At 34.1% G+C, this 21,014-nt stretch overlaps 1 protein-coding gene across 3 annotated transcripts in view; it reads right to left on the bottom strand.

The window, feature by feature from the left end:
- Positions 1-8,327: 8,327 nt before the first annotated feature.
- LOC127712210 (pre-rRNA 2'-O-ribose RNA methyltransferase FTSJ3-like) overlaps positions 8,328-21,014 on the bottom strand; it is a 47,371-nt gene continuing 34,684 nt past the window's right edge. For 2 of the 3 annotated variants that reach the window (XM_052218514.1, XM_052218515.1), the window contains exons 15-18: positions 20,491-20,575; positions 19,428-19,520; positions 18,608-18,702; positions 8,328-8,601 (exon numbers count right to left, since the gene is read on the bottom strand). In XM_052218514.1, coding sequence (XP_052074474.1) covers positions 8,400-8,601; positions 18,608-18,702; positions 19,428-19,520; positions 20,491-20,575 — 475 coding nt within the window. In that variant the 3' untranslated portion in view covers positions 8,328-8,399. Of the gene's footprint in view, positions 8,602-18,607; positions 18,703-19,427; positions 19,521-19,594; positions 19,639-20,490; positions 20,576-21,014 lie in introns of those variants that run through there. The other variant, XM_052218516.1, reaches the window with a different exon arrangement.

Genomic DNA, 21,014 nt, shown 5'->3' with positions numbered 1-21,014 from the left:
TCCATGCGCGGGAACAAGCCCATTCATGATTAATTCATTTACTCACCATTTGCACACGGACGTAGTACGATATATATTAATAATTTTACGATTGTCAATTTGACCTTGACTTTGATATGAATGCAAAAAATGTACAAATTTAGTCATAAGTCAACAAATCGTTTTCAAAACTACGTAAAAATTCACTTTGTTTGAAATTTTCTTGCCTAAATATAAAGGAACTGATTTTTTCGCCTATTTTACTACGGTTTCAAGAAGACTGCTGCTGTTCACAGTTTCTATTTTTTTTTTAAGGAAGGAGGTTGCGATATTTATGTTGTCAGCAAGAATGTCAATTTTGTAAATGGCCCTCTAAAAATATGTTACTTATGTGCAGAGGTGATGAAGTAAAAATTATAGTGATCCTTGTCTGATAGGCAATTCCGGTCAAAACTAGTCAGACTGGGCAAATGAAGTTTATTTCCTAGTCAATGATCGTCAATCTGTTTGATTCTTATGATATCCTCGGGTCACTTCAAGCCGGTATGAGCGTGTAATTGAACTTTTTCTTAGTATTTTCAGAGACATATAATAATCCATATGTTATATGTCTTTGGTATTTTATTCAGTTTTGTCCATGTTCTCAATTATGCGCTATTTCAATGACCTACTGAATAAATATAACCATGATCAAATAAATTCGCTGTGATTCAGGATTTTGCACCCAAAAAAGATGCACCAAGGCAACGTTAGGAGTTAGGCTTTTGAAAAAAATTATATGCATTAACAATATATAATTATGTAGCTCCTTAAGGGTTTTGGGCCCTCTGACCCATCCTAAATCCGCCTCGGATTGCAGAAACTGTTCCTTTTAACTTTTACTTTTATTTTTTCAATGATCGACCACCTTCAACGCACTTTTCATGCTAAAGTATAGGACATGTATAGCGGGAACCGACCATTCATCTTATGTGTGTTGTGTGATGGGACACATGTTTTGTATATCAATAAAAGGTTTGCTTTTGAATGTTTTGAAAACATAATTTTGTTTTAGAAGGCCGAAGCAGGGACTTTTTTTAGTATAAACTGTCCCTGGCCGAAGTAAATAGTTTGTTTCACTTGAAAAAAAAACTCCTCAATGATTAAAAATAATTATTTTGTACGCCAGACGCCCGTTTCGTCTATAAAAGACTCGTCAGTGACGATCAAATAAAAAATAACAAATTTAAGGCCAAATAAAGTACGAAGTTTTAGAGCATTAAGGATCGGTACACAAAATCCAGCCAAAAGGTTGTATCAAATCTGGGAACAGTATATCTAACGGTCAATATATATGTTCCTGATCAAATAGAGCTACGGTAATCTATTCCTTGGCTAGAAAATCTTTAGTACTTCGAACAAATCAAAGTCATTGTGTAAACAGAAAATTATTAATATGACCATATAAATAATAATTCACAGAAGTGCTGACTACTGGGCTGGCGATACTCTCGAAGAAGAACCCTCTACCAGCAGTAGCATCGAACCAATGGTTGTAAAAAAATATAACCACCGGTCTGATGCCAGGAATATAATTTTGTATACGCCAGACACGAGTTTCACAAAAGACTCCGGCATCAATGACGATCGAATCAAAAAATTTAAAAGGCCAAATAAAGTACGAAGTTGAAGGGCATTGAGGACCCAAAATTCCGAAAGGTTTTGCCAAATAGAGCTTAGGTATTACTAGAGTAATGGACTTCTGGTATTACATATATCTCCTGGGGTAGAACATTCTCATATATTATAATATTTCAAAAAATTAAAAAAACAGTAAATTTATAAATATGACCAGATTCATGTCAACACAAAAGTGATGACTACTGGGATGGTGATACCCTCGAGGAGGAAACCTCCACCAGAGTGGTATCGATCCAGGGGTTGTAAAAACTCACCAATGATACCAGGTGTCTAATATTGTACACCGGAAACACGTTTCGTCTACAAAAGACTCATGAAAATTAGTTAAAAATATCAACATTGATTAAGAAAACATTTTTTCGCCTGATTGTTATTGAAAAAAGCATCTTTTTCGTATCAAAGTTGAAAGGAAAAAGTCAATAAATACAAATATCAATAAATATTTCGGATTACAGATATCGTTATCAGTATGATGTAAAGCCGCGAGTCTTATTAATTACCATATAGAAAAAATAAGAAGATGGGGTATATGATTGCCAAATGAGACAACTCTATAACAGGACCGAATGACGTATAGAAGCTGATTTTCTTAAACATATTGAACATTATTGAAATTAAAGACAGAAGAACGTTTGTATAATTCTAGGAAATTCTAGGAAGTTCACGTAAATTTTGTAATGAGACGAGGCTGCGTATGTATACAGCCCAAATGAAACAACACACCCAGCACCTTTTCAATGATCCCGTTTGGTACTTTATGGGCGAAAAGAATTAAAAAATAAATATTTGAAGACCCTATTCACTCATACATGTAACCCGGTAACGTCTAAAATTGAAACATATTTGTGTGTTGACATTTCCCCCTACGTGTAGTACTCCAATTACTCAGACTTTTATTGACTTTGATACCAATCAAAATAAAATATACATCATTCAACATGCACAGAAAATAACGTGTATGTTGTTCTCATGTGATATTCTCGCTTCTTTAAATTCATAGTTTTGCACTATATGTCTATTATTTCATACAGATGTCAGTTTATATATTAAAAATGTTAACCAAATATTGTTTTTATTTATTCTGCATGCAGACTTCAGAATAACGTCTTTCCGTTAGTACTTCGCCGGTTGTAATTTTCACCATGGGAAAAATTTTAAAACCATGAAAGAATTTGAAGACCTTCCAAGAAATATCAGGGCGAAACACTCCAATAAAAGTGCCGTGGTGCACTTTACATGTAGCATCTGGTCCATGAATAAACGAATAAATGATCATCACTAAAATTATTTTAAATAAACATTACTCGTTTCGTTCGTTTTTGTGCATTGAAAATTATGTACCGGTTTCTTCTGGTCATCGAGCAATGTCTTGTCTCCCTTCTGGTATGACGTTAAAGCTTGTGTCACAGTGAGGTACAGCCATCAATATTAGAGTGTACGATGGCATGGAAAAATAACGGCAGATTACTGATGTATTTGAATTGGCTTTTGGGAAACTTGTCAGTAGTTGTCTTATGTGGTAACTTGACGTGCTTCGTATTCAGTCGCTCACAAACGAAGAGAAAAGTCAAAAAGTGACTTCGGAGCTTGACATATTGTAAGTACATATATATATATATATTGCTTGAGACCGTATTTCGACCTCTAGATGACTTTTGATTTTCTTGTATTGTTAGCTTGCTGTGTCATTGTTGTATACCTAATATCAAGGATTTGTATATTATTATACAAATCCTTGCTCGTATCCATCTCCTTTTATTCGCAATGAATTTAAAATCCTAGAAGTTCACTAAAAGGATTAGATTTGAAAAAAATATGTATTCATCTGAACATTGAAAATGACTCGTGTATGTACCAGTTATCAACTAATAATCTGTAGTATAACTTAGTGTAAGGCATACTAACAGTATTATGATGAAATAGATTTAAACAACCACTATCATTTTTAATAGATTCTTCTTGTTCAAATTGCAAAACATCTATAGCTTCTGGGGGGGGGGGAGCTGCGCCCCCAGACCCCCTGCCTCGGTAATAACAGAGGCCAAGCTACGCCACTGCAACAGAGACGCAGTAAATGGGTCAAGTCACAGATTTGTACAAGATTTTGCATACACTTGCATTAAAATTGAAAGGTTGTTGCTAACGGTAAATTTCCGTTTAATTGACATGCCATGGATCAATAATCAAGTTTAAGTTTGCGTGGTCAAGTCTGTATCTCAGATACTATAAGCAATACGTCAACTTATTTGGTGTACGGAATAATTGTAAGGTGTACATGTCCGACTGGCAGGTTTCATCGGACGTTGACCCCATTTTCATGATTGATCGGAGAATGTTTAGTTTTTGTGGTTTGGTCTATTTCTCTGATACTATAAACAATTGGGCCACTATAATTTGGTGTATGAAATGATTGAAAGGTGTACATGTCCGACTGGCAGGCCTCATCTAACATTGACCTTATTTCCTTTTGTGATTGGACAATGTGTAGTTTTTGCGGTTCTGTCTATTTCTCAAATACTATAAACAATAGGGCCACCCTATTTGGTGTATGGAATGATTGTAAGGTGTACCTGTCTCACTGGCAGGTTTCATATGAACTTGACCTAAGTTATATGGTTCATTGGTCAATCTTAAGTTGTCATGTTTTGTCAGTTTATCAGACACTATAAGCAATAGGTACATTATATTTGGTGTATGGAATGATTGTAAGGTGTACATGTCTGTCTGGCAGTGTTCATTTTGACCTTGACCTCATTTTCATGGTTCGTTGATCAATGTCCGGTTTCCGTGGTTTTGTCAGTTTATCAGATACTATAAGCAATAGGTCAACTACTATTGCTTATAGTATCTGATAAACTGACAAAACCACGAAAACTTGACATTGATCATTGGTGAATGCAATGATTGTTATGTGTGGGTCTATCTGGCAGGGTTCATCTGACCTTGACCTCATTTTCGTGGTTCATTGGTCAATGTAAATTTCCGTGATCAAGTCCATTTCTTAGATACTATAAGGGAACGGCCATTTAATTTCAGGGGGAGGGGTGGGGGGGGGGGGGGGGGGGGGGTATTTTTCCTCAAAAATATTCTGAGTCCCAATTTGCTGAATAACAATATTGTGGTCAAGCAGATGACAAAAAAAAAATATTCTGAATCAAGATTTTCCTCATACCTTAATGTGTTAAATTTTGAAAAAAATAATTTGATTGATAGCGTCGAAAAACAAAAAAAAAATGTTCATTTTTTTTTTCTGACTCAAGACAAAAATCCATAACCACTCCCCCCCCCCTTGAAGTTAAATGGTTGCTCCCTAAGCAATATGTCAACTATATTTGGTGTATGGAATAATAGTAAGGTGTACATGTCTGACTGGCAGGTTTTATCTGAATTTGACCTTATAGTCATTTTGTTTAGTTTCTTAAGTTACCTATTCTGACATCGGACTCGGGCTTCTATTAAACTGCGTTTTAATGTGCGTATTGCCAGAGACATATAATACAATTGTATTATATGTCTCTGGTATTGCTGTGTGTTTGTTTTTTCTACATTGGCTAGAGGTATAGGGGAGGGTTGAGATCTCAAAAAACATGTTTAACCCAGCCGTATTTTTGCGCCTGTCCCAATTCAGGAGCCTCTGGCCTTTGTTAGTCTTGTATGATTTTTAATTTTAGTTTCTTTTACATATTTCGGAGTTTAGTATGACGTCCATTATTACTGAACTAGTACATATTTTTGTTTAGGGGCCAGCTGAAGCACGCCTCCGAGAGAGGGATTTTCTCGCTGTATTGAATACCCATTGGTGGCCTTCAGCTGTTTTCTGCTCTTTGGTCCGGTTGTTGTCTCTTTGACACAATCCCCATTGCCATTCTCAATTTTATTTTGATGGTTCATTGGACAATGTTAAGTTTTTGTGGTATGGTCTATTTCTTAGATCTTATAAACAATTTGGCCACAATATTTGATGTATGGAATGAATGGAAGGCGAACACGTCCGACTGGCAGGTTTCCTTTGACCGTGACCTTATTTTCATGGTTAATTGGTCAATGATGGTCTATTTCTTAGATACTATACACAATAGAGCCACTTATTTGTGTAAGGTGTACCTGTCTGACTGGCAGGTTTCATATGACCTTGACCTCATTTTCATGATTTTTTTTTGTTTGATCTGTTTCTCGGGTTTCTATATGCAAAAGGACAAATTTATTTGGTGTATGGAATGATTGTAATGTGTACATGTCTTTTGGGAATGGTTCATCTGACATTGTTCTCATTGTCATGGATCATTGATAATGTTAACTGCATGTGATACATTTAGTCAAACCTTCATAATACAGAAATAAATCATAAGTAAAGCAGGCAAGACATTTCAGCCTGTGACTCTTGTTTTTGTATTAATCTGTTACCATGTTGGTAGTGAAAAATGTCAAAAAACTTTTTATGGCTTTACAACATTGTGACCTTACACTCATTTCGACGAAACCCTCCCCTTATGAAGCTACATATATGATTAATGTTTTTTTTTTAAGTCAAAATCCTAACGTTGCCTCCTTTTTCAAAATCTGAATGCACATCTGGTTTATGAGTACTGGTTTTGATCCTGGTCAATCACAATCAAAACATTGGTGGATCCAGAGAGGGTTTGGGTTGTAACAATGTCCTTTTCTTCAGATTTATATTTTAATCAAGAAAAAATGAGACATTTAGGCTGGAACCCATTCGAAAACCCTTTCAAAATTTCTAGATACATGTGCCTGAAAACTCAGCTGAAGATATTTGTAGAAGAGATTTTATACAAAATCTTTTCAAATTTAGTACAGAAGTTGAAGAGAAGATAAACTTGTGAGTTGCTAAATGTGACTTCAATTTTAACTATGCATTAATACCAATGCCATCTTGTTTGCCACCCAATCAACATGAGATGATCTTTGAACATGTAGAGAGGGTCTCAATATATCCAATCTAGTTACATTTTATTATACTTAAACCTTGTTGTGCCAGAGTTTTGCCACTTGACAAATTGGCTTAGTTCCCAATCATAACCTATTATCAGTCACAATTTAATCCATTGAACAGATCGACAAATGCATTGGCTGTTAAAGCCCACTCTGCTCGAATGGACCTTCACATAGGAACAAGGATATATTGAGTGGGACAGAGGTAAACATCATGTAATTTCTTAGCCTTGGATCCTGATTCACTGCTCAACAGTAGTGGTGCAAGTGGAGATTTGGATTTACCAGAACTAACAATAAGTACAAAATCTTAAATTTTGTCACAAACTAAGAGTATTTCCAAAAGGAGCAGGGGCGGATCCAGCCAATTTCAAAAGGGGGGGTTCCAACCATATGTCCCCATTCAAATGCATTGATCGTCCAAAAAAAAAGGAGGACCCAACACCAGCTTCTCATGCCTGTTATACATTTTTGTATTTTTCTGTCCAGAATCACGCTGGATTTACCGGTATATATAAATTGTTTCAGTGTCAGAGCTGTTGGGGTTAACTTCCATTAAAGAACTCTACAAGTTTGCTTTAGCCTGTAATATACTTTACTATAATTTGGTTTTTGAAAATGTGTGTTTCATATTTTGTTCTGTTGTGTCGGGAACCTGTTGTTCAGTGGTTTTACACTAGTCATTTTTGGGGCCCTTTATAACTTGCTGTTCGGTGTGAGCCAAGGCTCCGTGTTGAAGGCTGTACTTTGGCCTATAATGGTTTACTTTTACAAATTGTGACTTGGATGGAGAGTTGTCTCATTGGCACTCATACCACATCTTCTTATATCTATATATTAAATAAAGATACTAGTCTATTGTTTAAGAAAGACCTATGATTGCTTAAATTAATCTGCTTCATTTGGACTCCTAGTAGCATAAATATATAGATGTCATGGATGTGGAACCCTCAATAAAACAAATTTATTTACAACTAGACGATCTCATCAGCCCCTTGACTTTTGAAAATGTGCCATTTTACAAACATAGTTTGTTCCTATGTTGAACTGCTACACAACAGTCCCAAATTAGGGGGAGGGTTTGGCATGCCAGCAAACATGTTTAACACGCCGCATTCTGTATGTGTCTGTCCCAAGTAAGAAGCCTGAAATTCAGTGGTTGTCATTTGTTACTGTATATTATATTTGTGTTTCGTTCATTGTTTTGTACATAAATAAGCCTGTTAGTTTTCTGGTTTGAATTGTTTAACATTTGTCATTTCAGGGCCTTTTATAGCTGACTATACAGTACAGGGTTTTGCTCATTGTTAAAAGCTATACGGCGACCTATAGCTATTAACTTCCATGTCATTTGGTCTCTGGTGGAGAGTTGTCTCATTGGCAATCATACATCTTCATATTATTATATTTAAATGTCTGTCTGTAGAATGTAGTGTATAGGTTGTTTTTTTTGTCCTGTGTTATCTAATTGATAAATATTTTTGACTATAATTGAAGAACTAGATGTCTCTTTTTCAATTTTTCACATTGGCTCAAGAGTGTTCTTTTTAAATTGACCTATAAATGGTATCAATCATTACCCAGTGCTGAATCCTGTACCATAACCTGTAGTGACTGTGATGGATAGTGGTTTTTGGAATTATACCACATCTACTGGTACTTATTTAAGAAGAACAAAGCACATATTAGTATTTTTGAAAGAGAAAATCAATATGGACAGCATCTGATGATTTTATTGTACGATATTCAATTAAAAAATATGATAAGCAATAGATTGTTATAAATATTTATTTTTTCTTTCTTCCTTTTCCTCCACCTTTCTTTCTATCTTGCATTTTCTGTCTTTTATTATCTGATTTCATTCGTGGATCTACAACTTTATAAGGGCCTTTATGGCCAGATGGACGAGCTGCTCGTTTACCTTTTTTGGCCACCACATACTTCACTTCTTTCTTTTTGGTTGATAATAAGCCTGCTTTCTTGTAAATTCTGAAAACGAAATAATAAATGATTCATAGTGATGCCCGAGTCTAAAATATTAATAAAATGCTCCGCTGGGGCGCAGCTTGATACGACCGCAGAGGTCGAACCCTGAACAGTTGGGGCAAGTATGGACACAACATTCAAGCTTGATACAGCACTGAATTTGGATTGTGATTAAATATTTGACACAGCATAGGTTTCTGACACAGAATGAATGTGGTCTAAGAACTTAAAAATTTTTAATTTACCTATTCAAACCATATCATTATTATTTGCTTTTATATATAAATCAGAAATAACCAATTTAAAATGGAAAATTTTAAAGAAAAAAAAAATTCCTCCACTAAATTTTTTGAACCCCATTATGATTCATCACCCCCAAACTCAATCCAAGCCTTCCCTTTGTGGTATGGTACCTTGCAGTACAATTTAAGAGAGATCCATACACTTGAACACAAGTTATTGTCTGGAAACTAGAAAAATGCTTGTTTTTAGGCCCCTTTTTGGCCCCAAATTCCTAAATGTTTAGGGCAATTACCCCCAAACTCAAACCCAGCATTCCTTTTGTGATATGGAACCTTGTAGTACAATTTCAGAGAGATCCATACACTTACACACAAGTTATTGTCCTGAAACTAGAAAAATGCTTGTTTTTTGCCCCTTTTTGGCCCCTAATTCCTAAAATTTTGAGGCAATTACCCCCAAACTCAATCCCAGCATTCCCTTTGTGATATGGAACCTTGTGGTACAATGTCAGAAAAATCCATACACTAACACACAAGTTATGTCTGGAAGTTAAAAAAATGCTTATTTTTGGCCCCTTTTTGGCCCCTAATTCCTTAACTGTTGGTACCATAACCCCCAAAATCAATCCCAACCTTCCTTTCGTGGTATTGAACCTTATGGTAAAATTTCATGGAGATCCATTCACTTAAACTAAAGTTAGAGTGCGAAAACCAATGTGTCTTCGGACGACGACGCCAATGTCATACCAATATACGACCAAAAATTTTTTAATTTTTGCGGTCGTATAAAAAAACAAAAAAACCAATGTTGAGCTGATAAAACCAAAAAGAACCATAAGTTAAAGCCGAACCCAGACAAGGAATCTGTGCAATGCATGAGGGAAACAAGTTCCATATTTCAAGTTGTTTCCAAAACTGACATGATTACAACTTTGCTTTGAATATATATATACACACATATAGGCCTTATAGATTAACCAAACAATGTCATAGTAATTTCAACACTCTAAATCGTCTATACACACAGATTTGATTTTGAAGTCATCTCTCAAGAGACGAGCTTTCAACAATTGATTAAATTTTTCTTGGACCATCTGCCAGGGCCGTAACTAGGCATCGAAAACAGACGAGGCAAGGATCTTGGGCTGCCGACTGAGGCCCTCTAGATAATAGGGGGTCCAGGGGGCTTTGGACCCCCTTCCGAAAATTGTAATATTAGGGTTTGAAATAAAACTTGTTATATTCATTTTGTTTCATATTTACTGCATAATGAACTGCATTAGGCAATCAGAGCCAGCTGACAGATACTTGCCTCGAATTTTGTACCATCAAACATGTATCCATTTAATTTGCAGTAGGATACATGTTTGATAGTAGAAAAAGCGGGACAAGTGGGTGTGGTCAACACTTCATTGAAAATAACACACATTTTAATAACACTTTAATAAAGCCCAAAGAGTGGAACCTAGTCACTGTCTGTGAATGCTAGTTTGACCTTTCTTGTGCCAATAAAATCCCATTGTTTGAGAACAGCTTCTGCGTTCACTTGTCCAACATTGTCCGTAAAGCATGGTTAAACCACATAATCTGTCCTCGGTCATTGCTGACCTGCACCATGTCTTTAAACGTCGAAGGGAGAGCAGAAAAAGATCTCTCACATGAGCAAGAGAACTGACCGGCAATGTCAATAGTAGCTTCAAAATTGTATGAATATTTGGATACAGGTCCTGATCAGCATATGAAGATGAGTCTGCAAGAGTCTGGTACATTGAGACACCCATCTGTCAATTTGTAGTCCCAGATCATTTGGTTTGGCAAGTCATTCATTTATTCTGTTTTCATATCATAAATAATTTCGGAATTTATCTTGTTTACAAGATCTGGTATGAGGTAATTGCTATAGAAAAGTCCCTTCAGTTCTTCTGGAAATTATATTATGCAGAATTTAAATTATTAACCGAATAATATATTAATTAATTTTTTAAACTATACAGTTGTCAGACCACCAATTCACTCACTCCAATTTAGAACCTATGTAAAAGTAGCCCTTTCCTGACAAAAATAGTGCTTTTGATGTCATTAAAATTGAGAATGGAAATTGTCTACTTAAACTAACCAACAAATTTGAAGAAATGAAACTGTTGATGAAAGAAATATATTTAGAGCATTTTGAGCCAAAATTTACTTGTCCATCCAGAGTTTGCATTAAAAATTGAGGATTAATGCGTTCCATAGTATACTTATTTAAGATTTCCAGAAAACCAGAAAACCAAGGGTTATTTTTAGTAGTCATGGTAGTAGTTACCTTTGGAACGTTGGTATTTTACTACAAGACTTTAAACATGGGTTGAAAATTGGCATGTAGAAAGGTGATACATGTACAAATCAGGATATACCTGGTTTCTATGAAGTTAAACTTAAGGTAAAATATTTAGAAAGCTGTGAAAATTGAAAAATTTGGTTCAATAGATAGGGATTTTGAATTGGTAGTCTGACATCTATATAAATACATGTAAAAGTAATAGAAACTGCAAATATTTTTTGTCTTCATACAACCATCCCCAATTACAATCCCTTGTAAATTGCATTCTTATTATCAATAATCAATTTAGTCACATTAGCCAATTTAGGAATCTGATATCATTATTTGGTATTGGATTAGGTCATTTATTAATTATAGAATATCAATATCTTAGGCAATAATCCAATGAAGATTGTCAATTAGCTGGGATGTTAAAGTCCAAAGTTGCCATAGCCTTCGTCAATAATGGCTCTCAGAAAATCAATAAGTAGATAATTTCATAATGTAAAAATGAAAACTGTTAATAATGTAGTGTAGTGTGATATACTAAAGAGGCCACTGAATTTCTGTCAGGAAACCTAAATATGAGAACAAATTTGTTTGATAATTGATCTAATAATAATGTACAAGCTTTTAGAGTTGGACATATGGTATCAACAATTGTCTATTGTCATGATTGTTGAAGACTGTCTGTCTTTTTTAAATTTTTTTATCAGTGTTCTCCTCAGAAATTTCTTATATCATCCTGGTAAACAGGAAATTATGAAATACCATCTTGTTTCTAGAAACTATAGCATCACATCCATAACACTATCTATAAGAAGCTAATTTCAGATAGCATCATCACATTCTAGCAATATAGCATTATATTACCATGATGCTAAACATGTTAAAAGGCCCTGGGGAGAACACTGCTTATATCATTGGGTTGCTGTCTCACAGTGTATTGTGCTTTATTGTATAACATAAAATGAAAACTTTTGAAATACGCTTTATTTTGCATGGAGTATTTATAAAACATAATGTTAAACTATGCTTCGGCTGTTGTCTGCTCTATGGTCGGGTTGTTGTCTCTTTGACACATTCCCCATTTCCATTCTCAATTTTATTTTCTAAACTTTTTGTTGCCATTTATCTATCATCTTTAACTTTATTTATAGTTTTTCATAAATAATGTTGAATATATATAAAATTGCTCCTTGAATTATTTTTTAGATCTGCAGGGATATTTTATAAATGCATATTTTTTGAAATTTGCCAAAAAACAATATTTATTAATATTTTTCACAAAATATATTTTTTCTATCTTTTTTACTACAGATATAATCCAACTACCATACATCAAATTTCAAAACCCAAAATAGCTTTTTTTTCAGTCCATTGGCATTGAGGAAAAACTTGACTAAATATGGATTTCTACAAAGTTTGTGATATTTCCAACATTTTAAAAATAAAACAATGAACAGAAAGTTTACTTTTACTATTTATTTCATATACATTATTTTTTAATACAGCATGCTATCTTTTAGAAATAAATATTAGAACCAATGTGATATATGCAAAAAAATGTGTACATTTTCATCATGCACAAGAACCTTTTATGATTTTTTTACAAGAAATGCATACTTTATAATTAATTTTTATTAAATTTTCATGATTAAAAAAATAAACGTCATTTTTAGCTGTTTATTTATCTTCTTAAAAAAAAATCATTAGTGATTTGTTCATAAAATGGTACAAACAATCTTCACTCATAATAAAGCCAAATTCCATTTTAAACAAGAAATGATTGTAACAGGATGCTGTTACGAAGTCCCCCAAACGAAGCTTCCATAATTCGTCATTCCCAGGGTCGCCTGACATTTGGCAAAGTCCAGTGAAAATTGGTTTGGTCCAGTAAAGTTATATGCATTAGTGATGCCTGGGGACTGACCCTGTATATCATCCAAATCATCTTGGCATGACAAACCAGAATATATATGGTTAAGGGGTGGGGATCTCGACCTTTTACAAGATATTAGAACATTGGGGGTGGGGGAACCCCTGGGGACTGACCCTATATGTCATTCAAATCTTCGGGATATGACGAACAGGAATATATATGGTTAAGGGGTGGGGATCTCGACCATTTACAAGATATTAGAACATTGGGGGTGGGGGGGACCCCTGGGGACTGACCCTATACGTCATTAAAATGTTCAAGACATGACAAACAGGAATATATATGGTTTAGGGGTGGGGATCTTGACCATTTACAAGATATTAGAACATTGGGGGTGGGGGGAACTCCTGGGGACTAACCCTATACGTCATTCAAATGTTTGAGACAGGACGAACAGGAATATATATGGTTTAGGGGTGGGGATCTTGACCACTTACAAGATATTAAAACTTTCTCAAATGGTAGGGGGTGGGGATAAGCCCTGAGGACTAACCTTTTGTTTCATTTAATGTGCTTTATCATTTACAACATTTTCAAATAAAAAGATTGTGTCTATCACAAACAGTTTTCAATTTATAATCATTTTGAAATTTTAAAAAATAAAATCACATAGGGTTCTATACTTAAACCCTCCTTTCTTTTAGACCTTCAAAGTACCCCTTTATAAACCCTCTTTGCACAAACAAAACCCTGATTGCACCACTAGACATGTTAGTCCAACATATTGTGGAACCTAAGTTAATCTGACTAGCGGTTTTGGAGAACGAGTGGGGACCAGTTCAAATTTAAAAGCAGCGGAGGAAGAAGAAGAAGAACTGAGCAAAACCAATAAGTATTCCCAAACTTCGTTTGGGAGACTTAAAAAGAGGAGTCCATTTACTCGTTTTCAAGCTAAAGATTAAAATCAGTTGATAAACCTTTAAATCCTACAGTCATAAGTATGTAAACAGATTGTGAGTAGGTATTTCAATACTAGGAAAATTATAATTGAGTTATCTTTCTTGTATTTGGGTGTGCTTCTTCATTGTCAGAGGATTATACACAGAAGTTAATACAATCAATGACCGTCTGTTTGTTATTTCATATCAAAAGTGAGGTCAGGCAAAGACTAAATACGTCTGAGTTTGACATTTCTAACGGAAATATAAATCGAAGTTTTTTATCAAGTTCAATATGGTTTTGGTCTTTCTGTCAATTACAGTTTCAGCATGAAACTATGGTAAACGTTGCAAATTGTGTGGACATATGAAAAATCAATGCTGACTGACTGATTGTATGAGTTAATATTGACGATCATTAATAGTTACTTATATGTTATATAAGTTATGTTTATACATAGTTTGATTTCCATTACACTCAGTAGTCATTATTTTAGGATTTTCCCAGGATTTTTTGTTTTCTTTACTATTGAGAAGAAACAGATTTATTATCATATCTTAATCAGCTACATGTTAGTTTATCTGGTGTTCTTAGCAGGGTGATTTAATTACATCAGTTCCATTACAAATATACATGTTTTGTTAATTAGTCAATAGTGAACACTTGTGGCATTTGGCTTTCCTTTGTCTTTGTTTGTTTGCACATAAACTTGGGTGTAGTTTTACTCCTCCCATTTAGGAATATCCCATTAAGAAGTTGTATATTGAAAACCAGTACATGCTGCCTTTAGTGTCCAGTTTTTTCAATGCAGACTAAGCAGTTAAAAGAATAATTTTTTCTCAAAAAGTGGCTTACTGGTAGCTATAAACTTGCCACCAACCAACTCCAACCTTACCCCTTCAATATTGCCATGACAGGGGAATCAATCTCAGCACAGTTTATATAAGATTTTTATTGATTTTTTTCTGTATATGTATATGTTATACACATTGCTTAAAAAATTAATTCCAACCCCAATTCATATCTTAGCAACCAGCCGTGCAATAATTTACTTTTAGGAGCTATGTTGGATTGGTGTGATGTCAAGCCAGGTGTCTATACTTTGCTACTTTTCAGTACACACATAGGCTGCTGGTTTAGGCATGGATCAGATAAAAAACCTCCCCATCTGAAGCAAGTCTTTCATGTCCGGACATTTATGAAATTTTATCACTGGTTGTTTCAAAAATTTCACTCATCCCCCAAGAATTTCTGGGGATAAACTGTCAAATTTCATACAAATTCCTTCCAACACCAATTCAACATCAACACTACTTGGCTTCCTCATAGCCACTTACTAGGCTTCCTCATAGCCTCATTATAGGCTTCCTCAGACATAGCCTCATATGCTTTCTGATAGCCTCATAGGCTTCCTGATAGCCTCATGCATGTATTTGGAACCATCATTCCAATTGGATTGGTGTGATGTCAAGCCAGGGGTCTATACTTTGCTACTTTTCAATACGCACATAGGCTCTTGGTTTAGGCATGGAGCAAAAATTTTAATTTTAGCTGAGGAGATTCTTCAAGGGCCAAATTAAATGATGAATATAAAATAATAAAAGTTATAGTTCATTTATGATTTATGTTTCATTCAAACCTGGATACCACTGGCACTGCTACACAATACATGTATTTACACAGAAGTTTATTTATAATGGGATAGAGCAGCGGCTCTTTTCACAAAAAATCTTAAGAGGAAAAATACTCGTGTAAGTCATACACTTTTCAGTATAACTTACAATCAATTTTAATCGTAAGATTTTTTGTGAAAAGAGTCGCAGGACTTTGAATTATGTTGATTATATTGTTGATATGAGTACTAAATGCTTAATTTTACATATCATGAGTTCAAATGGAGAGTTCTGAAGAAAATCAGGATAATTAAAATATTGCTAAAAATAAATGTACTAGGAACTCATTATGTGTGACTTTGAGGATTTTGTTCATTGGGCACATATTTCGGCAAGTTGGAATTAAGGACAGAGACTTACTCAGGCAGGTTTTCAATGTCAGGTCAAACGATTTTTGCAAGGAGGTAACTGTTTTTTTGGATGTTTACTCAGGTGTTATATACTTTTTATTATTACAAAATACACATCCACTGACCAAAGGAGAAATATGTACAGTATAAACAACAGACACTTTAATATTAAGTACAACATTACAACAAATTATGAATGGAACTTAAGTATATTTACAATCCAGAATTGGTACTCTAGTCAAACATGGAACAAATTACAGTTAAAAATAATCAGGACCATTTCTGAGGACTTTGTATAAAATACCCATCAAATTATGAAACCTGTTGTGTCCTTTTAATAGCTTTGGATCATAAACCTTTGGCCAGGTAAAATATTGTACCATTCATTTTTTTCCTTTACAAATTTAAGTGACAATTGATCAGAAATACTTTGATCATTTTTAAAATCATTTAATAAATGGCAAAAAATAAAGAGTGATGGCAAAATCACTAACTATCGACAAAGATGTACAACTTATTGACCTTACATTGATACTCTCATAGTAATAGTAATAAGCAATACACTGAGAAAAGCTTATCACTAATCATCAAACCATGACAATTGGACATGTACACTTTACACCCTTTATAGTCCATCTATTACTTTTAAAAATAAACTGACATAATCTTGAAAACAAACTTGACCCTATGTACCAACATGTACATAGTCCATCTTTTATACAATGTAGTAACTTAGAAACAGACCCGAAAATGAAAACTTAAGTCTTAACACTGATAGAGGTCAAGGTATGGATAATCCTGTCTAACAGACATGTACACAATAATCTAACGAACAGATATAGCTGACTTAATACTTATAATAAACAAGCATTCTGAGGGTATTGCATGGCAATGCATAGTCCCCTACCGTTTAAATTCATTGTACTGGAACAAAATGCTAACTTGATCTATAACTTGTCATGGTGTAAACTATATAACAAATAGTAAGTCAATATCTTCAAGCATGACAAAAAAAAAGTGTGGTAAACTGATTATTTTAGTGAATTTTTCAAGTCTAAGGACCATAACTCTAGACATAAACTGCTTCGCCGAGCACAGCTGGATACGACCACAGAGGTCCAACTCTGAACAGTTGGGGCAACAATGGACACAATATTCAAGCTTGATACAGGTCTGAATTTGGATTGTAATTAAATATTTGACACATTATAGGTTTCTGACACAGAATAAATGTAGTCAAAGAACTTGAAATTGGTTAAATGATTTGAATTTATATTCAATTGAAGATTTCTAGCTTTTTTGATTAACACTGTGCTGTTGCGCAATATTTAGTAAATCTGTTTTCAGACTATATACAAAGAATTAGCAAAATAAATTGTGACCCCAAATTTTTCTTTGGAAAATTGACAATTTCTTACCCCATAATTTTTTTTTTATCCACCCCCCCCCTCCTCTTCCAAAAATAATACTATATATACAAAGACACCCCCCAAAAAAATGTTTTTGCCCAAAAAAATATTTGAAGAAATTTTCTTTTTAATTTCTTAAATCTTGTGGAAAAAAAATTGCCCCCCCCCCCCCCCAAAAAAAATTTTTTTTTTACCCCTCCCCCCCCCCCCCCCTTTTCCAAAAAAAATATTTTTGTAAAATGTGGTACAATTTATTAAAGAGACATCAATACACTGAAACACAAGTTATTGTCTGAAAACTAGAAAAATGCTTGTTTTAGACCCTTTTTGGCCCCTAATTCCTGAACGGTTTGGGCAATTACCCCCAAATTAAATCCTTACCTTCTACTTGTGGTATTGAACCTTCTGGTACAATTTCAGAGCAATCAAAATACTTATACACAAGTTATTGTCCTGAAACTAGAAAAATGCTTGTTTTGGGCCCCTTTTTGGCCCCTAATTCCTAAACGGTTAGGACCATCACCCCCAAAAACAATTCTAACCTTCCTTTTGTGGTATTGAACCTTTTGGTCAAATTTCATAGATATCCGTACACTTAAACTAAAGTTATTGTCCGGAAACCAAATGTCTTCAGACGACGATGACGCTGACGAAGACATCATTAGACCGGAACAAAATTCGTACTTGATCTGTAACTTGTCATGATGTAAACTATATATACCAATTATCAAATCAATATCTTCAAGCATGACGGAAAAAAGTGTGGAAAACTGATTTGCCGGAATGACGAATGGACAGCCAGACAGACAGACAGAAAGACGGACAGAGTGCAAACGTAAAGTTACCTTCAGTAGGGGACTAATGAGAGATGGATCTAAATCATAAAAACTAAAATGTTTACTCTCATCCAACTAAAGACAAAATTTGTAATACAGAAATATGCCTTGCATCAAAATAATGATGAAAAGAAGAAACTAGATGTGTCGAAACAACACAAGTGGCCGCACTCACAAAAAAGCTTGAAGCCATTTTTAGGAGTGGAAATTCGAGAATGAAAGTATACGGACTATAACATAACCGAATGATGGCAATAGCATTTTCCCTTTTGACCATGTGAGGTAAGAACTAATACCAATGAAAAGCATTGAGTTAACATGTAATCATACATTAGCCAATAACAACCCAAGTCTATCCACTATATAATAAACTTACTGTTTAATCTGCTGCATTTTATCTCTCTCAGTAATATCTACTGTGTCAGAGATGGCTTCAGCTCTCTTCCTGGCTCTATCTAAGCGTTTACCTTCCTACAATCAACAAAAAGGATTTTATACTGAAAATTGAAATTTCTGATTGATTACTTGATTGTTTTAAACTACTTTCAGTACTATTTGCTATATCATAACAGTCAGTTTGTATTGGTGTAGGAAGGTGGAGAAACCACCGACTTTCAGCAGGAAAACTGACAACCTAGTCAATTAATATTGGAATTTTTATGTCTTATATATCAAAGTTAAGGTTTACAGTAGCCTAGTTTATGGTAACAAGCTATTTTAAGTTCCACTACTTTCCTTTAAGATGCAAGGGTCAAAAGATATGAAAGTTTATGGTTATGTAGGAACTTTTATGCTGTTAAACTACATAGTGTAAAAATATATTAAAAATACCTGTACTATTTCTGAAATGTATCCAGCTTTTTATAATTTTTGATACAATGATCAATTCTTGATTTTTTTCTGTCAAACAGACATTCATGGGTTAACCTGCAAAACAATTATCCATATAGCCCTACCTCCAAAAAAATCTTATTCAAATTTTGTAGAATTGCCAGTTATGTAAAGTTCAACATAAAATTTTCCTTCCTAATAAATTCAAAATCACATTTAAAAATTCCCTAATTTTAGTGTTCCCAAATACTAGACATAAAGGTCTACTTAATACCTAGCACAATAACAGCTCAGTCAGAACCAGAACAAGTTATAATCAAGGTTCTTAATAATGACATAACTTAATGGATAAGACATGTACTCACCCTATGTTTTTTTCGAGCCTTGGCCTCTGCTACTTTCTTGATAGGACGAGCATCTATATCTTTCATCTTCATTTTATACTCCTGAACTTCATCCTTAAATCAAACACATTTACATGCTTTTATTTTATTATTTTATACTCCTGAACTTCATCCTTAAATCATACACATTTACATGCTTTTATTTTATTATTTTATACTCCTGAACTTCATCCTTAAATCATACACATTTACATGCTTTTATTTTATTATTTTATACTCCTGAACTTCATCCTTTAATCATACACATTTACATGCTTTTATTTTATTATTTTATACTCCTGAACTTCATCCTTTAATCATACACATTTACATGCATTTATTTTTATCACTTTATACTCCTGAACTTCATCCTTAAATCATACACATTTACATGCATTTATTTTTATCATTTTATTCTTCTGAACTTCATCCTTAAATCATACACATTTACTTAGATATAGTTATTCTTTCAGTTTAGGTGAAACGAAATGTTAAATTTGACCACTCCTGTATAAACTGTTGGCCCTGGCAACTCATCAATTACTGGTTAACTATCTTTGACTGTTAACACAAATGTTTTAATGTTTGTATGTATCAGATCATTAAGAAAACTATTGACATTATTTGTAAGATTTCTTTGGTCTATAATTATTAAATATTACTCAAACCAGTGTTCTTCAATGCATAGGTGTTAAATTATCAACATCAAGCCAGAAATTTGGTTCAAAAAAGCTATTGGCTGTCTGAAATAGTTAGTGAGATGTAAGCCTTTGTACTTTGCTAAAGTCCTCATTGTGACTTTGATAATAAGACAGGCAATAAAAGCGGTGTTCCTATACTTTGTGCTTGTTCAAATGTCTGAATCTTTTTTTTTACATGCATTAATACACCATATTACTTCTTTTCCATTACAATGTCGCAAAAAATATCATAACTGGGGCAATACCCTCTGATAAATACAGCATGACCAAACTGAGTTTTTCAAAAAGGTTCTTTCATAAAAGGAAAATTGCCAGAACATACATATGAACAGTAAATACCTTACCTTTGTGACAGGTAAATCCCGTTTGGTATGCTTTGATTCATCCATAACAAACCATTCTGGGAGGCCTTCATCATCATACATGTACCTGAAATATATGAATATATAGTGTTATACATTAATTGTTTCAGAAGCATGTATAGTTGACTTCTATTCAAAACTAGTATTGAACTTGAAATGTTTACCAATGGATGTTAAGCAACCAAAAATCAACAAAACAAAGGTACAATGTATAATAAAATGCTTCGCTGGGCACAGCTTGATACGACCGCAGAGGTCGAACCCTGAACAGTTGGGGCAAGTATGGACACAACATTCAAGCTTGATACAGCTCTGAATTTGGATTGTGATTAAATATTTGACACAGCATACGTTCTGCAGGGTAGGAAACTCACTGGAAATGTCTACCAGACCACAGGGCTGGCTGCATAAAAAAATTACCTGTCCTGATCAAAATTTACCAGCCCTGAAAATTAATGCAATAAAAATCCAACCCATTTTCCTTCAAGATTCTAAATTATGTTTTT

The sequence above is a fragment of the Mytilus californianus genome, unplaced genomic scaffold (genome assembly GCF_021869535.1).
Source record: "Mytilus californianus isolate M0D057914Y unplaced genomic scaffold, xbMytCali1.0.p SCAF_8, whole genome shotgun sequence".
In the NCBI taxonomy this organism is placed as follows: domain Eukaryota; kingdom Metazoa; phylum Mollusca; class Bivalvia; order Mytilida; family Mytilidae; genus Mytilus; species Mytilus californianus.
This window is presented reverse-complemented; position numbering and strand designations above follow the sequence as displayed.